At 32.7% G+C, this 18546-nt stretch overlaps 1 protein-coding gene across 1 annotated transcript; it reads right to left on the reverse strand.

Moving 5' to 3' along the window:
- Positions 1-1809: 1809 nt before the first annotated feature.
- Positions 1810-5274, reverse strand: LOC106342686 (calcium-dependent protein kinase 13). The gene is made up of 7 exons (XM_013781689.1): positions 4323-5274; positions 3732-3875; positions 3418-3570; positions 3212-3327; positions 2970-3137; positions 2623-2853; positions 1810-2239 (listed from the first exon to the last, which is right to left on the reverse strand). The coding sequence occupies exons 1-7, from the start codon at positions 4945-4947 to the stop codon at positions 2090-2092; spliced, it is 1587 nt and encodes a 528-aa protein (XP_013637143.1). The 5' UTR covers positions 4948-5274; the 3' UTR covers positions 1810-2089.
- Between the last annotated feature and the right edge of the window lie 13272 nt (positions 5275-18546).

Below are 18546 nucleotides of genomic sequence, written 5' to 3' on the forward strand. Positions count from 1 at the left end.
CCTCGGTATATTCCGAACGTTTTTTTATAAACAGATCGATCGATGGATATATGTCCAAAAACGCATCGATCGATGAACTTCCGAGGAAATATCCCGACGAAGTTCTCCCTCGGTATATTCCGAGGAGATTTCCGACAAACTAGTGATCCTCGGAATTTCCTCGGAAATTTGTTTCCTCGGAATTCCGTCGGAAAATTCCGAGGGATTTCGGAGGAAAGAAAAAATTCCGAGGAATTATTTTCGAGGACTTGTTTCGTCGGTATGTCGTCGGAATAACGTTATTCCGACGAAATTCCGACGATTTTTTCCCTCAGTATCCTTGATGTTTTCTTGTAGTGAGTCTTTTGTGGGATTTTGGCTCCAAGTAAGAAACTTGTCCTTACTTGAACCTGGACGGTTTTAGGGGATAAGAGAGCTTCCTTGGGACCCTATTGGATGCTTGATAGGTGCTGATCTCGTCCATAGCTTGATAGAAAAAGAGCTGTTGGACATTAATGTCGGTTTGCTCCATATAAGGCAGGTTGGTGTAAATGAAGATCCTCCTGATCCTATGTTGGCTGGTGCATGGTATGAACTTGTAGAACTCCTCTTGGTCACCTATAATGTCTTCTGGACGCCTTGTTTTAGTCAGGATGCCTTCTGGTCAGAGCTGACTGGGTTGGAAGTGATTAAACCGAAAGATTGTCCAATCTTTCCGTAAATGACTCCGGGTGGGTTTGATAACTTCTTCAAGGATCCCCCTGATCCTATGGGTGATGGTGCAGCTAAGTCCTTCCTGTAATGTCTCCTGGTTAGTTAATATGATCTCCTGGTTTCCATAGATAGCTCTGGTTCGAACCAAACTGAATTGGTTGAAGATTTTCCTTAAATGATGTTGGTTTGGCCAATTGATGCAAACCGGCTTGATCTTCTGGTTTGATTGGGATCCGCCTGATCCAGTATGGCATGGTGCTTCCTAGGATGTTCTGGAGTGTCTCTGAATGACTTAGAAGGTCGTCTGGTTGCCATACTTGAGGTTGGTTTGATGTGAACCTCGGATCTTCCAAATAAGGCAAGTGTAGAACTTGTTTGGCCGGTTTTGGAAAATTGATCATATCTTCCAATTTCTTTGATCATTTCTCTAATCTTGGGCTTTCTGGAAAGCTGATAAACTCTTCTTGACTCCTATGATTGGTTTTGGTTCAGGCCGCTTCTTTATTGGGATTGAATCCTCTTTTAAAGTCGCGTACTCGCAGATGGACGGGTCTGGGAACCTCTGGTTTGGAAAATTCATATCTCTCTGGTCCGGATATATTTGATTAAAATTCCAACTGATCTAGAAACCTTTTCGGGTGTAGAATCCATGAAAATTGAATTCATGGTGAAAACCCTCCTGGTTTGTAAGATATGACATTTTTAGTGCACATATGTTCTGGTTGGTGACTTGGCTGAGTAAGATGTTGGGTCAACCTCCGGTTCAGCTACTGATTTGATGGCTGCATCACATTGGGGCGTAATAGAGTTGGTTGGATTATTCTAGATCTTGAACTGCATCGCTTTGTGGACGTTGATTGATATTTTGATAGCTTTGCAGGCCAATAATGTATGGGGGTTGCAGGTGTAGTCAGTCACTTGATGTTGATAGTCTAAGAGTTGAGACAAGGAAAGTAGGGACGACTAGGTAGCGTTCCTGTTAAATTTGAAATCAGCCTCATGAATCATGATATTATCGATTACATTTGAAGAAAATATGATTGAGAATTTGAGATGATGTATTCAAAAGCTTAAATTGTCTTGTTAATATCACTGAAGAGGTTAAGGACGTCAAAAGAATATTAAAACATCATTACCAGAAGGGTCGTTGGTTCTTTTTCTACACATCAAAACATCATGTCTTTGGCCTTTCTACCAAAACAAACTAAACAACACACAACTCAGCCCCACAAACACAATACAAAAAGGAACACAGATAGCATAAATCACCCCAAAAAAAGAAGTTAAAAAACGAAAGATTTACAACAAACCAAAAGATTGAATTCTGAGTCCGTGACGTGAAGGGAGGACGTGACGTGAGAGACAAACTCTACAAAAATCTAATGCGGGCTTACTGCTATTCGTTGCCTAGGTTCAAAGATCCGTCCTTCATTAGCTTGATGCTTAGGCTATTGAATCTCCCTCTCGAGTAATGACGAGAAGCCTTTCTCCAATCCGTTCCTGTTTTCATCATCGCCGCAAACTCTTCGTAGCTTATTCTACCATCCTAATGTGTCAGTAATTCATATTAGGCATAACCAGAAGAAACATCATTTACACTAACTAGTGAACTCTCTACACAGAGTATTTGCAGCACAGTCAACATTGAAATCATTCTTGCTTTAGTTTATGGGGACCGCTCACATAACAGATAAAGGCCAGAAAAAGTGACTAAAGCTACTACATGTTTTGTCCTTGCATGCTTTAAGAACTTTTGCAACGCATGTTTGCATTACCTATTTGCCAGTCTACAATTTCAAATTGTTTGATATCATGCAAACAGAGCAAAAAGAGATTTAAAAGTCATAACTTTGGTTTCCTGATACTTCTGCAAAAAGAAAGAGCTTTCGAATATGAGATCATACCATGCATAGAAGATTTTACACTTACCTTGTCTGTGTCAACTTCTTGGAATATATCATTGGCGACATCAACACAATCATCCCCTCCATCTTCCTTTAAGGCTTCACAAAGCTCTTGGGGCAAAATGTACCCGTTTCCATCCTTGTCAAAGTAGGAGAATGCTTTGCGGAGATGCTCATCGTTTGCTACCTTTTGCAGGTGGAGAGAGACTGCAACAAATTCCCCATAGTCTAGTGTTCCTTTCCCTTTAGTATCCACCTATGTTTACATAAATATGAAATTCAAATACCATACTAAAGACATGATCATGCTTGTTCGGTCAAGCAATCAATAATTAAAAGATATGATAAGTAGAAGGGGAAAAGTATGTTCACCGCTTCAATAAGCATCTGAACTTCTGATTCAGCTAGCTGTGTACCAAAATCGCGAAGTCCAGCTTTCAACTCCTCGATGGTAACAATACCATCTTTGTCAGTATCCATCTTGTTGAACATCTCTTTGATGTTTTCTACTTCTTGTGAAGATAAAAATTCAGCAATAACCTAGTTTGAACAAAGGTAAGTAAGCTAACTTTGGTCTAAAGCAAATAAACAACATTTGGAGCTGATTAACTAACCCTCAAAGCTTTTCTCTTGAATCTGTTCATCACTGAGAATTGCTTTAATCTGGACTTCACAACATCTCCAAGAGGAACATTTGGAGCTTTCTTTGCGTTTTGAATCCATGGGTGCTCTACAAAATGAGAAATAATATCAAATTTAGGAACAAGGATAGTAACAGATGCAGGGAGAAAGAGCAGGGGTAAAGGTAGATTCTATGTACCAAGCACTTGTTTTGCAGTCAGCCGGCGCTTTGGATCAGGCTCTAACATTTGTCTGACAAGATTCTTAGCAGTCTCCGAAATGTTTGGCCACGGTTCCCTCTTAAAATCAATTATACCCCGTAGAATAGCCTGAGCAACTCCCTGTTCCGACTCTGTGGTTGAAAGAAAGAAAAAAAAACTGGCTGAAATTATGAAAACTAGATTGCAAGTACTATAATAGACATAGTTAACCTCTGTGAGATGACATAAATGTTTATTAAAGACAATAAGTATCAGTAAGCAACTGCTCAGAAAGAGGAAGGTGTAAACAGACCTGCCCAGAAGGGAGGAACTCCACACAGCAGAATATAAAGAATGACTCCAGCACTCCATATATCTATTTCGGGTCCATAGCTCCGTTTAAGCACTTCAGGTGCCATGTAATATGGACTGCCAACTATCTCCGAGAACTTCTCACCTAAAAATGTGCAAGCATTACATTAAGGACAATTAAACTGGTATCAATCAAGCAACTAGGACTGGGCAAAAATAAAATTTCGAACTAAAAAACGAATCAGAGCTGTGATAAACCCAGAACAACTAATCCTAAAAACTCAGATGAATAACTCTAAGAAACCCAAAAGAAAACTTACCTGAAAAAAACTGAATTAGCATCAGAAATAAATATACAAAATCTAATTAAATACCTTAACTACTTAATTCTATGTGTATTTTGATATGATATTTAAAAATACGAACCAAAATTATCCAAGGTTTTGATCCAAAATGGATCATAAACAGAGTTGTAGTAAAATATATCTGAACCCCAAAATATTATTAACAGAACTGATCCAAATATATATATAGATGGAAACATTCAAAGCTAGATGACAGAAGAATCCTCATCCTCAAAGCAGTGACACACCTGGCTTGAAGAAGATCGACAATCCAAAATCAATAGCTTTGAGCGGCGAGTTCTCCTTCTTGTTAGCGAACAAAAAGTTCTCCGGCTTCAAATCTCTATGAATAACCCCATGCTTGTGGCATAACTGCACCACCTCAACAATCGTCTTCGTAACCCCCGCGGCGGCGCGCTCGGTGTAATGCCCTCTCGCAACAATCCGATCGAAAAGCTCGCCACCTTCGCAAAGCTCCATCACCAAATGCACAGCGTTATCGTCCTCGCACGCCTCCTTGAGAGTCACAATACTCGAGCTCTTAGGCAGATGCTTCATAATCGCCACTTCCCTCTTCACATCCTCGATATCCACGGCGGTCCTCAGCTTCCTCTTCGAGATCGACTTGCAGGCGAGGAGGTCGCGCGTGGACCTCTCGATGCACAGGTAGGTGACGCCGAACTCGCCGCGTCCGAGCTCTCGGTCGAGTAAGTAACGGTCCTCGATGTTCTCCTTGGGGACATCGCTCAGGACTCGCATCGGCGTCGCTTTTTTCCCGCCGGAAGCGTCTTTGCGGTGGTGATCGCGGCCGGAGTAGTTCGATTTGACGTCTTCTCTCGCTACAGCGGCGGGAGATCTGCAACAGTTCCCCATCACTTGAAGCTCAGAGGCTCAAGCTTTCGTTGGTAGAGAGATCTTTGGGAAGAAGGTCTAACTAGCTAATCTAGGGTTCCACATTCTAGCTTTTGGAGAGGATGGTGACAGTGGAATCTATGAAAGCTAGCTGGAGAGAGAGAGAGAGAGAGAAGAGCATAGATCGAAGAAGCGTACGGTGAAGAATGATGAGTAGCTAGAGGTCTCTCTCCTTTTGATATTTTCTATAAATCTTTTTTCTTTTCTTTTTTCTTCCAGTGATATTTTTTCTATCTTTCTGAAACTCAATCATGATGTGGTGGTCTCTCTGGTTTCTTTTTCTTTTTGAAAAACGGTCTTTGCTTGTTTGGTAAATCAACACTTTATAGGATTTATTTATATTATTGATGAGTTTTGTGTTTGGAAAAATATATAAATATATGATTTACTTTGAAAAAGTATATACATTTTTGAACCTGTGTTTTGAAAGTACAAAATTATTATTTGGTAGAAATTCTTTTATGTAATGAAAATGACGACTTTTATACATTTTTCAATACTTTTAAGTTTTTATATAATTTATATTTAAATTTGTGTGTGTGTGATTGTTATTCTTAAGTGGATTAAATTTTGGATAATTATGACATGTACTATGAAATTGTTTATTTTAATCATTTGTTTAACCTATTTTACATTAATTTTATTATAACTGATTTAAATTTAAATAAAATAATCTAATTTTAATTCGTTCTACATTGATCAAAATTGATTTTAGTGATCTATACTATTATTTATGAAGTGATTTAGCTTATTTGTCATGATTTCCATGATTTTAGGTAATTTTGCTTATTTGCCATGTTTTAATTAGGTTTAACCTGAGTCATTATCTATAAATAGTTTTAAAGTGATTTAGCTTATTTGTCATAATTTATATGATTTTAGGTAATTTTGTTTATTTGTCATGGTTTAATTAGGTTTAAGCTGAGTCATTAATTTATAAATAGTTTTATTAATAGTTTTTAGGTGAGTCAATAATTTATTAATTTAAATAATACAACTATAAAATATGTAATTAGATATATAATTATTTTGATTTTGCTTATTTGTCATGTTTTTATTAGGTTTTAGCTTAATCATTAATTTATTATTAGTTTTTAGCTGAGGTCATTAATTTATTAATTTAAATAATACAACTATAAAATATGTAATTAGATATATAATTATTTTGATTTTGCTTATTTGTCATGTTTTTATTAGGTTTTAGCTTAATCATTAATTTATTATTAGTTTTTAGCTGAGGTCATTAATTTATTAATTTAAATAATACAACTATTTCAAGATTTGTAACTAGATACATATATTTATTTAAAAAGTTGTAACTTTAACGAGTTATGATCAATTCTTATTATTCTATTTTAAAATCATATTTGTTACTGGATAATTTTAAATCATATTTGTTACTAAATATGGAACATAATCTATCTTTTAATATAGTTTATAGCTTAATGATAGTCTAGATAATGTGTAAGTGATATTTATCTTAGTTTAGGTCGTATTATAGTTATAGTAGTATGTAAATGCAAATACATAGAATTATGATGCCGACTTTATCTTAGTATCCATTTTAATATTCTATTATTATAATTTTCCAACTCTATGCTATGATTATATATATTCTCATCATACGTTTGATGGTAAATACACACAAAATTTATAAAATTTTATCTTTAAATAATATGAAACACTTCAAATGTTGTCTTTTGGAAAAAGAAACATGTTTCACTTTTTCTTATTGGAGATATTGATTCGGCTAAATATTGCTATAAAATTGGAGTAAAGGTGTTGATGCTTTAGAATTATGAAAAAAACAAAATTTTTTCCAACTGAATTGGTGTTGGTTGATATCATCGTAAATATTAATTTATTTCATTATTGATTCACATTAATTATACGATTTGGTGTTAGACAATTATTTTGAAATTTTTTTTAGGGAACTAGGGACTCATGTTTCTATTGATAAATGTTCTTTTGGCGACTTGTCTTTTGGTCATTTCCGATCTAAGTTATGTCAAGGAGATTATTTTATTTTGCATAATTTCACTTCTGGTGATTAGACCATAAAATATAAAACGCCTCCTCTGCTTTTTAAGATAAATTTCTACGGAACAACCAAAATCATACCTTGTGATGATTTTTCAAAAAAGTTAAAAAATAATTATTTCATGAAATTTAAAGAAATATTGGAACGTCAATATGAAAAAAATGTTTAGTCGGTGAATTTTCTATATCATATTTTGTTTTTTATTGATGTATTCAATTTATGATATGTTTGTTCACAAGTTCTTCTTTCTAATGTTTTGTGTGTTTAGATATTATTGGCGAGGTTGTGAAGGTGGAACCTTTAAAATATATCATTGCAACAGAAAAATGTTTAACTAAGTTAGAATTAATTACTATTCGTGACACAATGTAAATTTTATTCAGAATTTAATTTAATATTATTTTGTTTTTATGACATGACACTTATTTAAATTTTTAATATTTAGTGATAAATGTTTAACATGCACATTCTTGGTATGCAAACCAAGTATCATATTTCTTTAAACCAATCCTAAAAATTACAGTGATATATATTATTGAGTTTTATTCAAGTTCTCTGCATAGTTCTACATGGCCAAGAATTGTACTACTAAATTAAAGATTTGTTCATTCATATTGAGTACGCTTACACTTATGCTAAAAATTTTAAAACTAGACTTTTTAATATTAAAAAAAACCTTAGGATTCAATTTCCATATAAAAGAATCATATATAAACGATAAGAAAAATATTCCACATATTAAGCAATTGAGATTTGGTTAATAAAGACCGAAAACACACACAAAAATATTTGTATATAATTAAATACACTAGCATAAAATAAACATAATAGTAAAAAAAAATATTAAGAATATATATTAGCTCGCACACTCGTGGTTTTAAATATAGCTGGTGTTAATATGTTTGTGCAACTACCTCCTCCTCGTACTTGTAAATTATTTATATGCGTAGTAGACAACTTAAAACTGTAAAAGAAAAATGTAATTCAGTCCACTATATAATCAAATAATATAAATATTACCTGATTGTTAATAACTTATTTTTATTAGATAGAAACATATTGATTTATTTGTAAATAGTTTGACTTAAGGTATCTTTATATTATAAATCAAAACTAATTGTTACTCATTCAAAGGTTTCTTTATTGATATTCTTAAAACTTGAAGTAAATTGTAAAATATATTAGTATATTTTATTTTGTACGTACAATTATTTTAATATAATTTTAAATTGATAAATGATTTTTATATTTATATAATAGTTTGTGTGTTAGATTATTTAATTATATTTATTATTCAGTGTATAATTTAACTACGCTTAGTATTTTTGTATATAAAAAATTATATACAATACAAAGTACATATACACATTCTAAAACACAATATAAATTTGACGTTTGTAACTTAATAAAATAAAATATCATATTTTTAGATTATAACATAACTACATAAGTATGTGTTACCTAACATGAAAAAATTATATAATCAACATGTGTTATTTAATATCTTATCAAAATCTAATCTATTTATATATTAATATAATTTTACTAGGGGATAGATCAGATCATTTTAGCCAACTACTGTTCGTTAGTTTTTTTTTAACTAATGGTTTTCAAATTAAAAATATAAACGGTTACATAATAAGATGATAGGTCTTATAGATGGGTAAAGTTTACACGAAACAAGTTTCATGAATGCTTGAATTTTTTTTTTTTTTTTTGTGAAACCATGAATGCTTGAATCTCGACCTATGAAAATAACAAAGGAAGAGACTGGAAAACCAAGCAACTACTGTTTGTTAGTTATGAACTCAGATCGGTTTATCTCAATAAATACTCCCTCATTGCATAAAAAAGATAGAAATATTTCATACACATATCATTAACGTTTTATAAGAATATTATTTTCAACAATTTAAATAGATCCAAATCCTCGAAACTACTTATTTCATTCGTTATTCATATTTATTTCGTTTCACATCGTTATCAAAATAATGATCCGTGGATCACACTCGACTGGTTCAAGATTCAACTATGCACATTATTTTTCTGTTTTCTAACTCTTTCAATCAATCACTGCTTTCGCTTAAACATTTTGAATGGTATGATAGGAGAAAGATATTGTTCATCTATACATGTATTCTTCTTCGATTCAAAGCAACATTTCACTATTTTTGGTTTAAAATGCACTTAAAAGGAGATTTGTATAGAGTTCAATATTTTTGTGTCTTTCAAAAACAAAAAACAAAAAACAAAACCCAGATCTCATATATATATATATATATATTAAAAAATAACAACTGTATATTTAGTGTTGTTCATCGGTTTATTTATTTTATTAGTCAATAAATGATATAAACACCACATTACCATATTTCTATTTTACCACAATTCTTTGACAACACAAAACACTCTCATTTTCTACTTCTCAATCTTTTTATTTTCCTGAAATTATTATATTTATAGAATTCTTGTGTTTTAGTTATGATATTTATTATGTAAATATATAAAATTGTAGTTTATATATAAGTCGATATTAAGATATACCCGATAATATCCGGATCCAAAAATATCAAACCGAATCCAGTCCGAGATTTAGAATTACCTGATCGGTTCCAATTTTTTTATATTCGAATTATCTGATATTAGAAATAACCGATCTAAATCCTATCTGATACCCGGATGCCCATGCCTATGAAAAACACATGTCTGTCTTCATAGTTATAAACGTTTATTTGGTGGCGAGTGGATCACAACATTGTTTTGAGAAGCTACAAACATCTATACAATTACTACCTAAGAAGCACTAATAATGCATTCACATTTGACCGGTTAATGCTAATAGCATGTTTATTGCAGGTCTATTAGGTTAGGTCTTTTAGCGTAATATAAAATACGGTCTCTTAGCTTTTAACTAAAAAAGCTAAGAGACGTCTCTTATATCTCTTATTTAAGAGACGTCCCTTAGTTTTATCTATTAGGTTAGGTCTTTTAGCGTAATATAAAATACGGTCTCTTAGCTTTTAACTAAAAAAGCTAAGATACGTCTCTTATATCTCTTATTTAAGAGACGTTCCTTAGTTTTTTAGTTAAAAACTAAGAGACTGTATCTTATATTACGTTAAGAGATTCAACCTAAGAGACTTACAATAAACATGCACTTAACCAACTAAATCTCAAGATGTAAAGATGCATTCCCACAGACAACATCAGATCTCCTTAATTTATCTGGCTTATTTGAAATGCGTCCACACATAACGCCCAAGGAGACTTATTACATGAATAAAGAGAATGTGTGAGTGTACATCGGCTATCTTTTTTCAATTCTTGCCTACTTTTCTGGGATTTTTCTTAGAGTTATATTGGTTTCGGTTTTAGCAATAAACCAATATGGTTACTATGTTAAAGAAACATAGGTTTCAACTTGTTTGGAATGCGTTGGCGAATTTATTGAACAGCGTGTAACTTTTGATAATATTAGCTCATCACTTTTTGTGTGTAGTGTGTCTTCTGCCACTCTTTATACCAACTAGGGCATTGCCTCCGCGCAAGCGCAGAATTGTAGACATATTTTTTGTTTCATCTCAATATTTGTTAGGGTTATTATAGCTGTGAATTTTGCGTTTTGGGTTGATCATTGTTTTTTAAGTTTTTTTTTATTGTTATAGGGTTAGAGTTGTGATGATGTACTGTGTATGCACTGTTCTCCACTAATGAAGGACTAAACTGTGTTAGTAATGTGATTGATATAGTTCGTGTTGTTGCTTGCTGTGTCACTGAGACTTATTATTTGTTTGTCTTTTTAATTTGTTATTTGTACTGTTGAGATTACATAAATTATATTAAGGTTGTTGAGAGTACCTTTTGTTTCTGAATATTTTTTTTTCAGTTTAGTTATGTAAGTTGTGTGTATTAAGTAATAATTTTTTTTATTCTTATTATGTTGGTTATATGTTTTTTTACTTTTAAACTTGTTTTTTTACCGGACCTTTAAAATAAATATATGAAGACTTGATACTATAAAATGAGTGACAATTTGAGCCTTAATGGGTTTTAAACGAATTTATGTATTATTCATAAGAAGACAATAGCATTGACCTGTTGACATTGGACATTAAAGCTATTTTCATAAGACAAGAGGAGTGAGCAGGTGGAGATGTTGTTGCCACTTTTGTGTCTGTTGGGATTGTCTCTTGTATTTCTCATAAGAAGACAATAGCGTTGACATGTTGACATTGAGTATATAAGCTATTTTTTATAAGACAAGAGGAGTGAGCAGGTGGAGATGTTGTTGCCACTTTTGTGTCTGTTGGGATTGTCTCTTGTATCTCCTGGTGTGGCTGTGTTTGTTTATATTTTATTTGATGGGTAATATGCAAAAAAAAATCATTGTTATTTGTATTTATCAAAGTTCGTAACTTACTCTACATTTTTTTTTTTAGGTAATTTCACTGGTATTGGTTGTCGTTTTTGTCTTCTTCGTAAGCATCTGCGAAAGTAAGTTTGTAACTTGTTAAATAGCTGACCGTGTAGTTTGTATTTGTTTAGCTGACTCGATGTATGTGTCGTTGAGTTTTAGTTGAGGTGATTGGTTTGGTATATTTGTTTTGAAGTTTACTCGTAAGATTAGAAAAAAAAAGAAGTGATCATTAGTGATTTGTCTTTTTTTTGGGATTTTAGTTTTTGGTGTTTTGATTGTTTGGGTTGTTGTGGTTTCTTTTAAGCTGTAAAATAAAGTTTTGTGTAAAATTAATTTGATAAGTGATGGAGATAAATAGACGACCACAGATCTTGGGTAGGAAATATTTTTGATTATTGATGTTAGAACAATATAGACAATAATATAAAGGGAATTATGTGTTGACTGTTTCTCACAGATCAATGAGAAGACGGATAATGACTGTTGATTGTTTCTTACGGATCAATGAGGAGACGGATAACGACTCGAGTTGTTTCTTTGGTGAGCCATAGCCCTGGACAGAACGAATTTGCCCAACCACATCTGTGAGTTTAAATATCAGTTATGATATCAAAACATAATATAAACCCAGATGCAATATGATAATATACCTGGGAGTTCTAGGTTTGTGTTCACAGTCACTTGGAGACTGTCAAACATTCTAATCTTGACTGAAGATTGATCTCAGGAGCACCCGTGATGACTTCATCAATAATGGTTAGTGAGATGAAATGAATGAGGAATGGATGATCAGTTATCTTGTACATGCTTGAGCACCTAGAAACCTCAAAACGATCAACTTTCACAATGGAACCAGCTTTCAAAGATGGCATGTAATGATTAGCACGTCCGACGGGAGTAAACCCATGAATCACGGAATCTGCAAATAATATTATTCAACAAAGAATCAGGAAATAAATTAAAACAATTATGTTAAATAAGTGTTATAGATCGAAGAATAACTTACCTTTTCATCAAGGAAGAGAACCGTGATTCCCACAAACTCCCTGTCTTTCTTGAAGTTCAGGAAATCCCAGAAGCGAGGAAGCCTGAGGCTATGCTCTGACTACTACAATCAAGACGGAGAGATTCGAAGGTTGAGTGACGGACGCCGAGACGCGGGTTTGACGAATTGGAGAGGCAGAGAGAAACATTTTCTAGAAGTTGGTTAAATCTAAGAGGAATCAATGAGTTTGTTGGAGATGCAGATTGAGTTCATCAAAGATGAGAATCATATATATATGGTTTATATAGGAGCTACAAATCAGGAACATTTATGATCAAGCGATTTAAGATGTGGACATGAAGAGTTCACCGGTGAAAAAATAGATTACGAACAAACACATAACGCAACTCTGTAACTCAGACTTGTTTGAGACATTGATGAAAAGAACACAAACTCATGTTAAACGACAACAGTTTACAATATGAGAAAACTATAATTGTTGCAAACTTGAGCTTTTTTCATATAACGTGATGAATATCATTTAAAAATGAAACCTATAACGCATTTGTAGGCCCGACCCTCAGAGGAAGCCGAAGAAGCAAGAGCTTCCGACCTTCATAAATATATATTAGGTTCGACCATCAATGGACAAATTATCATTTAACTTAGTGGTATAAATGTTGGTGTTTATATCTCAATAACCAGGGTTCGAGCCATAGACTTGATATTTTTTTACACTTTTTAAAAATGAGATCCACAAAACGCTGAGGTAACACGCTGAGAAGTGAACAAAAATTTATCTATTATAATATAGATTCTCTTATAATTGACTGACAAAATCCATAACAGAATATCCTATCATCACAACAGCCAATCCTCATAAATCCATTAATATTCATTTCTTGAGCGTCCTAAGCTATCCACCCAAAGTTTTACATCATGGTGTCTTTGTTAATTTAAGACAATACAGACACAATTGGTCAATCATAATTATTACATCTCTTAAAGAATTTGGTAGTCAAATAACTTAAAAGGCAAGATTTATGGGCGGGACACACAAGGTATATATGAATTAATGTATAGTTTCTGATAAATAAAATCATAGACATATATATATAAAAGAAGTTCGTGATCTATTACAAAATTCTTCCTCCATTTCGATGTTTTAAATGATTATTTTTGTTTCATAATAGATGATGTTTCACATATTTAGGTAATTTTAACTGTATCAAAAACTTGTAACCAATTGTATTTTTATTATTTTTGTTTATAATTAAATAAATTAATTTTTAATTATATTTTAATAATTTTTTGTTTAGAAAAGTTAATTTTGCTATGCTGTGTCCAGTGAATAGAAAAGACAGATCAAGATTTCATCTATTATGATACTCGAGAGTAAAAAGTAGTTGATGATTTTTTATAAAAAAGTAAATTGTGTTGGGCTTGTCTTTTCCTCAATTGTCGTGAAGTCTATGGTATAAGCGAAAGAGAAAGCATAGCATGATGGGCCATCTGAATATAAACTCAAGTAGGCTACAAAAGCAAGGTTTCAATGCACTTATCTCGTATAGCATTTCTTTTTATTTTTTGTTCATGTGCTCCCCATTAGCTCGGCAATAAAGTTCGGTCTGTGTTGATGGTTTTTTAATACGAATTTTATTCGTAGTTAATCAAATTAAAATACAAGTTTAATTAGGAGTATAAATCTAAATGCTATGTATTCTACTGTTGTCGTTTACGGCTTGGTGTGAAACAAATAGAATTTTTCTGGAAGACAGATCAAGAGTGGTTATTAGTTATTATGTATTTCAGTGGATTTGAAAATCAAGCCAAGTTTAGTATTATTGGTTCTATGATTTTAAAATTAATATTCAAATCTAGTATTATTAGTTCTATAACTTTAAATGTACCATTATTGATTCTATAATTATAAAACAGATTTTATTGTCAAGTGTTATTCAACACCATATATTTATTTAAGGATTTGATTTGAAATTGGATTTCAGTGGATTTATAAATTCTTTTAGTTTCAAATCCTCTCTCATAAACCTTAAAAAGATCTTCGACCCTACGTTTTTGAAGACGGTACGCAGGTAGTTCTTGCTATGGATTTTGTGTTGTTGTAAACTTCGGACATTTGGAAAGACCACATTATGGCCTACTACCATGGCACAATCCCTCCTCCAAAAATGATTTTCATTAACTTAAATCCATCGTGGGGAAAATTTGGAAACATCACAACAAGGACAATATCTGAAATGTCTTTCTTGATTAATATTCCATTAGTTCAAACTCGTAAATGGGTCTTCTAGGTCGGGTATTGGCAAGCTGCCCATTGCGCTCTCACAGCTGTTTGTCGGTCCGCATATGGTAACATGGTTTCTCCATAACTCACATCGGGCCCAACTTGGACGATTCTCAAGAACTTTCCTCCTCAACTTTACTCTCTTGATGGTATTAGTGTAGTGGCCAGGTGCTCCTGGAGAACCATTGCATACAGAGAAGTCAGGATTGGATCCTTATCATTTCAGCGACACTAAGGTAAAAGTTGAAATCAGTTTGGAAGCTCCTCCACCAGAAATAGTAGAAGTACGCAACACGATAGGAAACTTTGTGAGAATTCAAGTTCAATATCTTAGATTGCCACCAAAATGTTGTAACTGTGGAAATTATGGGCAGTTCTTTCACCGGTGTCCAAAACCAACTCATAGGAAGAAGGCTCCCTTTGCCTCTTCGAAGGGTAAAGTGTTTGTGGATAAAGTCTCAACAAAAACACTCCTCCAACCTCAAGTCCATGAACAAAGCACTCAAGATAACACTAAGAAAGCAAAATCTAATTACAAGGCCCCTAATAAAAACATAAATAGAAGGGCAATATCCAGGTCGAGAGAAAAAAGCAAACCCTCACAATAGATAGAAGAGAATGATGTTAAAAATCTTGTTTTGGTAGATCAGATGGTGACTATGGAATCAAAGAATCGTTCTCACCTTTAAGGGGAGATATCGACCTAATGTGGTAGACAAAGATACAGTTAGGACTTCACCATGTTGTGAGAAGGAGCTATCCATGAAGATAGAATAAGAGTCAGCTTCCATTCCATCAGTGGAACCTCTTGATGAGGATGACAATTCACTTTGGATCATCAAAACTTACAAGAAAATGAAAAGATCGCAAAGATATGGAGATCTGTAAAACCCTAATAGTTTTTTTATGACAAAAAAATTAAAATAGGAAAACTATTAAAATAAAGATAATACAAATAAATAGTAATTATTTTAATTCTATGCTGCATCATTATGTTCGGGTGTTGCAAAACAGTCTCATTATGGCTGCATCCTTGAATTAAAAAATTGCATAGATAGTCACACATTTCATCTTATTTATTGAGTTAAGGTAAGAGATCAAATCTCAACTCCGTGAATTCATCTATTTTCTTGCGATTTCTTAAATGGTTTTAGTTTTAATATTATCATTTTATCTGCTTTCTGTTTTGTGATTTTCAATCAGGATTTTCGTGGTCCTATAACATATACAAAGTCATTGGTATGTCTATGGTTGATTACAAAGCCGGTAAAAACTAAAAAATTAGAGAACGAAAAAAAAATTCGTTTAAGATGATCCGATTCTTATTTTTTCTTCGTTTTTGTAGAGATGGATTGCATCCCTCCACAAGGCCCATAAAATAGAAGGCCCGATAAGCTGGATAAAAACATCACTTCGGCTAACCAACTCCCGACCATATCAACATGCTCGCTTGAGACTACCTTACTCGGCTCCACAAGGCGCGCCAGCTCGGCTCCACAAGGCGCGCCAGCTCGGCTCAAAGGCCCGATTGTTTGGCCCAACTACTCGGCCCGAGAAGAACCAAAGCCCATTAGGTGACCTAAAATACACGAAGAAAGGACTGACCTATAAAAGGAGGAGGGGACCGATAGGATAGGGTATCCGAACATTTAAACTCACACTTGGCGGCTAGAAATTACGGTTTTACTCATTGTATTTTTGCTGACTTGTACTTTCGTGGCCAGATCTCCGAGAACTGGCTTACTTTTCTGTTCACTATTTCCGACTTGTAACCGTTTACTCTTTCCCGATCTAATAAAATGCATTTGAACTGATCCACCGACGAGTTAGGTCCTACTTTGCAAGTCCCGACCAAACTCAAATCAAACCGTTTTTAATTTTAAGTTAATGTGATATTCATCCTTAGCTAATAGCTATTGTAAAAATACTTTTATTTTCTTGTTACGAAACAACTACTTTTCTCTTAATGATGGTCCTTCCAATTCATCTATTATTGTTGTACTAGATGATAACCCGCGCGCATGCGCGGGGTGAGTTTTTATAATAATGTTTGTTTATTAAATGGTTTTAACATTTTACAACACTACAATCTTTATCGATTATAAAATGACGAAAACAAATGTTGGTCTCTTAAATATATTATCGTTGTTGAAGAGTTAACGTTTTACATCTCATTTTAACTATTTTTAAAACTTCATATGCACAAAAAAATTAAGTTTTGCGGCTGACACAAATCACCAAAACCAAATATGCAACATCGATTGTATAACGACGAAAGGGGATTAGGTTTTCTGCTCTCGATTTGTTTACTATTGACTCTCCACAAGTGAATTCATTTTCTACCTCTATAAAATTGTGCTTCCATTCTCGTCTTTGTTTTATTGATATGAGTTAAGTTTCTTTTTTTTAACTTCTTCTATGAATTCAGTGAATTAAATAAGTGTCAATTTAAAAAAAATGACATCTGTAAAAATTAGTTTCACTCCAGATACATGTCTAAGAATCAAAATTTTGAAAAAAAATCACCAGCAAACTATTTTAACAGATTAATATTCAAATCTAATATATCAAGCTCTTATAGAATATATAAGTGCAGACTCGAAATATAAATGTCTGTCTAGTATATATTCACCAGATCAGTCTAAAAATCATCTAATTCTAGAACAACAAAACAAATTACTTATTTCACTAGTTCGGGTAATATTTGAATCTAAACGGGTAATATCCGAACCCAAATGGATATCCAAAAATAATCAATCATAAGTATACTTAACCCTATATTTCTAGTTTACTTCTCTCATTTTATTCAAAATATTTATATTAATGATGCTTCTTGCTCAAAATTAGATAACATACATATAATTATGGACAAAATTATTTGCTACTCACTTAAATATATATATCAAGCTCTTGTTTCTTGCATTAACAAAAGTTGCATCTGTCAAAACAACAACTAAATTAGTGTCTTTCTATTTTAAAGTTTTATCTCCAAAACTATTAATAGTTTAATTTTTAAGAATTAGAAAACCAGTTAAAATATATTTTAAATACCAAAAACTTAAACAATGAATCATTTATTTATTTTTTATTCAAAATTTAAATATCTGAACCGGCTCAAAATATCTAAACCCAAACATAAAATACCTGAACCCGGCTCGAAGTGTAGAGATATCCGAACATAAAATACTCGAACCCGGCTTGAAGTGTAGAAATATCCGAACTGCTACTCACTTAAATATATATATCAAGCTCTTGTTTCTTGCATTAATAAAAGTTGCATCTAAAATTTCAAAACAACAACTAAATTAGTGTCTTTCTATTTTTAAAGTTTTATCTCCAAACCTATTAATAGTTTAATTTTAAAAAATTAGAAAAACAGTTAAAATATATTTTAAATACAAAAAACTTAAATAATGAATCATTTATTTATTTTTAATTCAAAATTTAAATATCCGAACCGGCACAAAATATCCAAACCCGAACATAAAATACCCGAACCCGGCTCGAAGTGTAGAAATATCCGAACATAAAATACCCAAACCCGGCTCGAAGTATAGAAATATCCGAACTGCTACTCACTTAAATATATATATCAAGCTCTTGTTTCTTGCATTAACAAAAGGTGCATCTAAATTTTCAGAACAACAACTAAATTAGTGTCTTTCTATTTTTAAAGTTTTATCTCCAAAACTATTAATTGTTTTATTTTAAGAAAAAAATAGAAAACCAGTTAAAATTTATTTTAAATACAAAAAACTTAAAAATGAATCATTTATTTTTTTTTTCTTCAAAATTTAAATATCCGAACCCAT

This window comes from Brassica oleracea, chromosome C4 (genome assembly GCF_000695525.1).
Source record: "Brassica oleracea var. oleracea cultivar TO1000 chromosome C4, BOL, whole genome shotgun sequence".
Classification (NCBI taxonomy): Eukaryota; Viridiplantae; Streptophyta; class Magnoliopsida; order Brassicales; family Brassicaceae; genus Brassica; species Brassica oleracea.

Excerpts from the sequence above, each read along its gene's own strand:
- LOC106342686 (XM_013781689.1), bottom strand. The coding sequence starts at position 4,947 with ATGGGGAACTGTTGCAGATCTCCCGCCGCTGTAGCGAGAGAAGACGTC. Across the intron at positions 3,138-3,211 it reads TCAAGAGAAAAGCTTTGAGG|GTTATTGCTGAATTTTTATC; the intron begins GTTAGTTAATCA and ends TGTTCAAACTAG. Across the intron at positions 2,854-2,969 it reads TTCAGATGCTTATTGAAGCG|GTGGATACTAAAGGGAAAGG; the intron begins GTGAACATACTT and ends ATGTAAACATAG.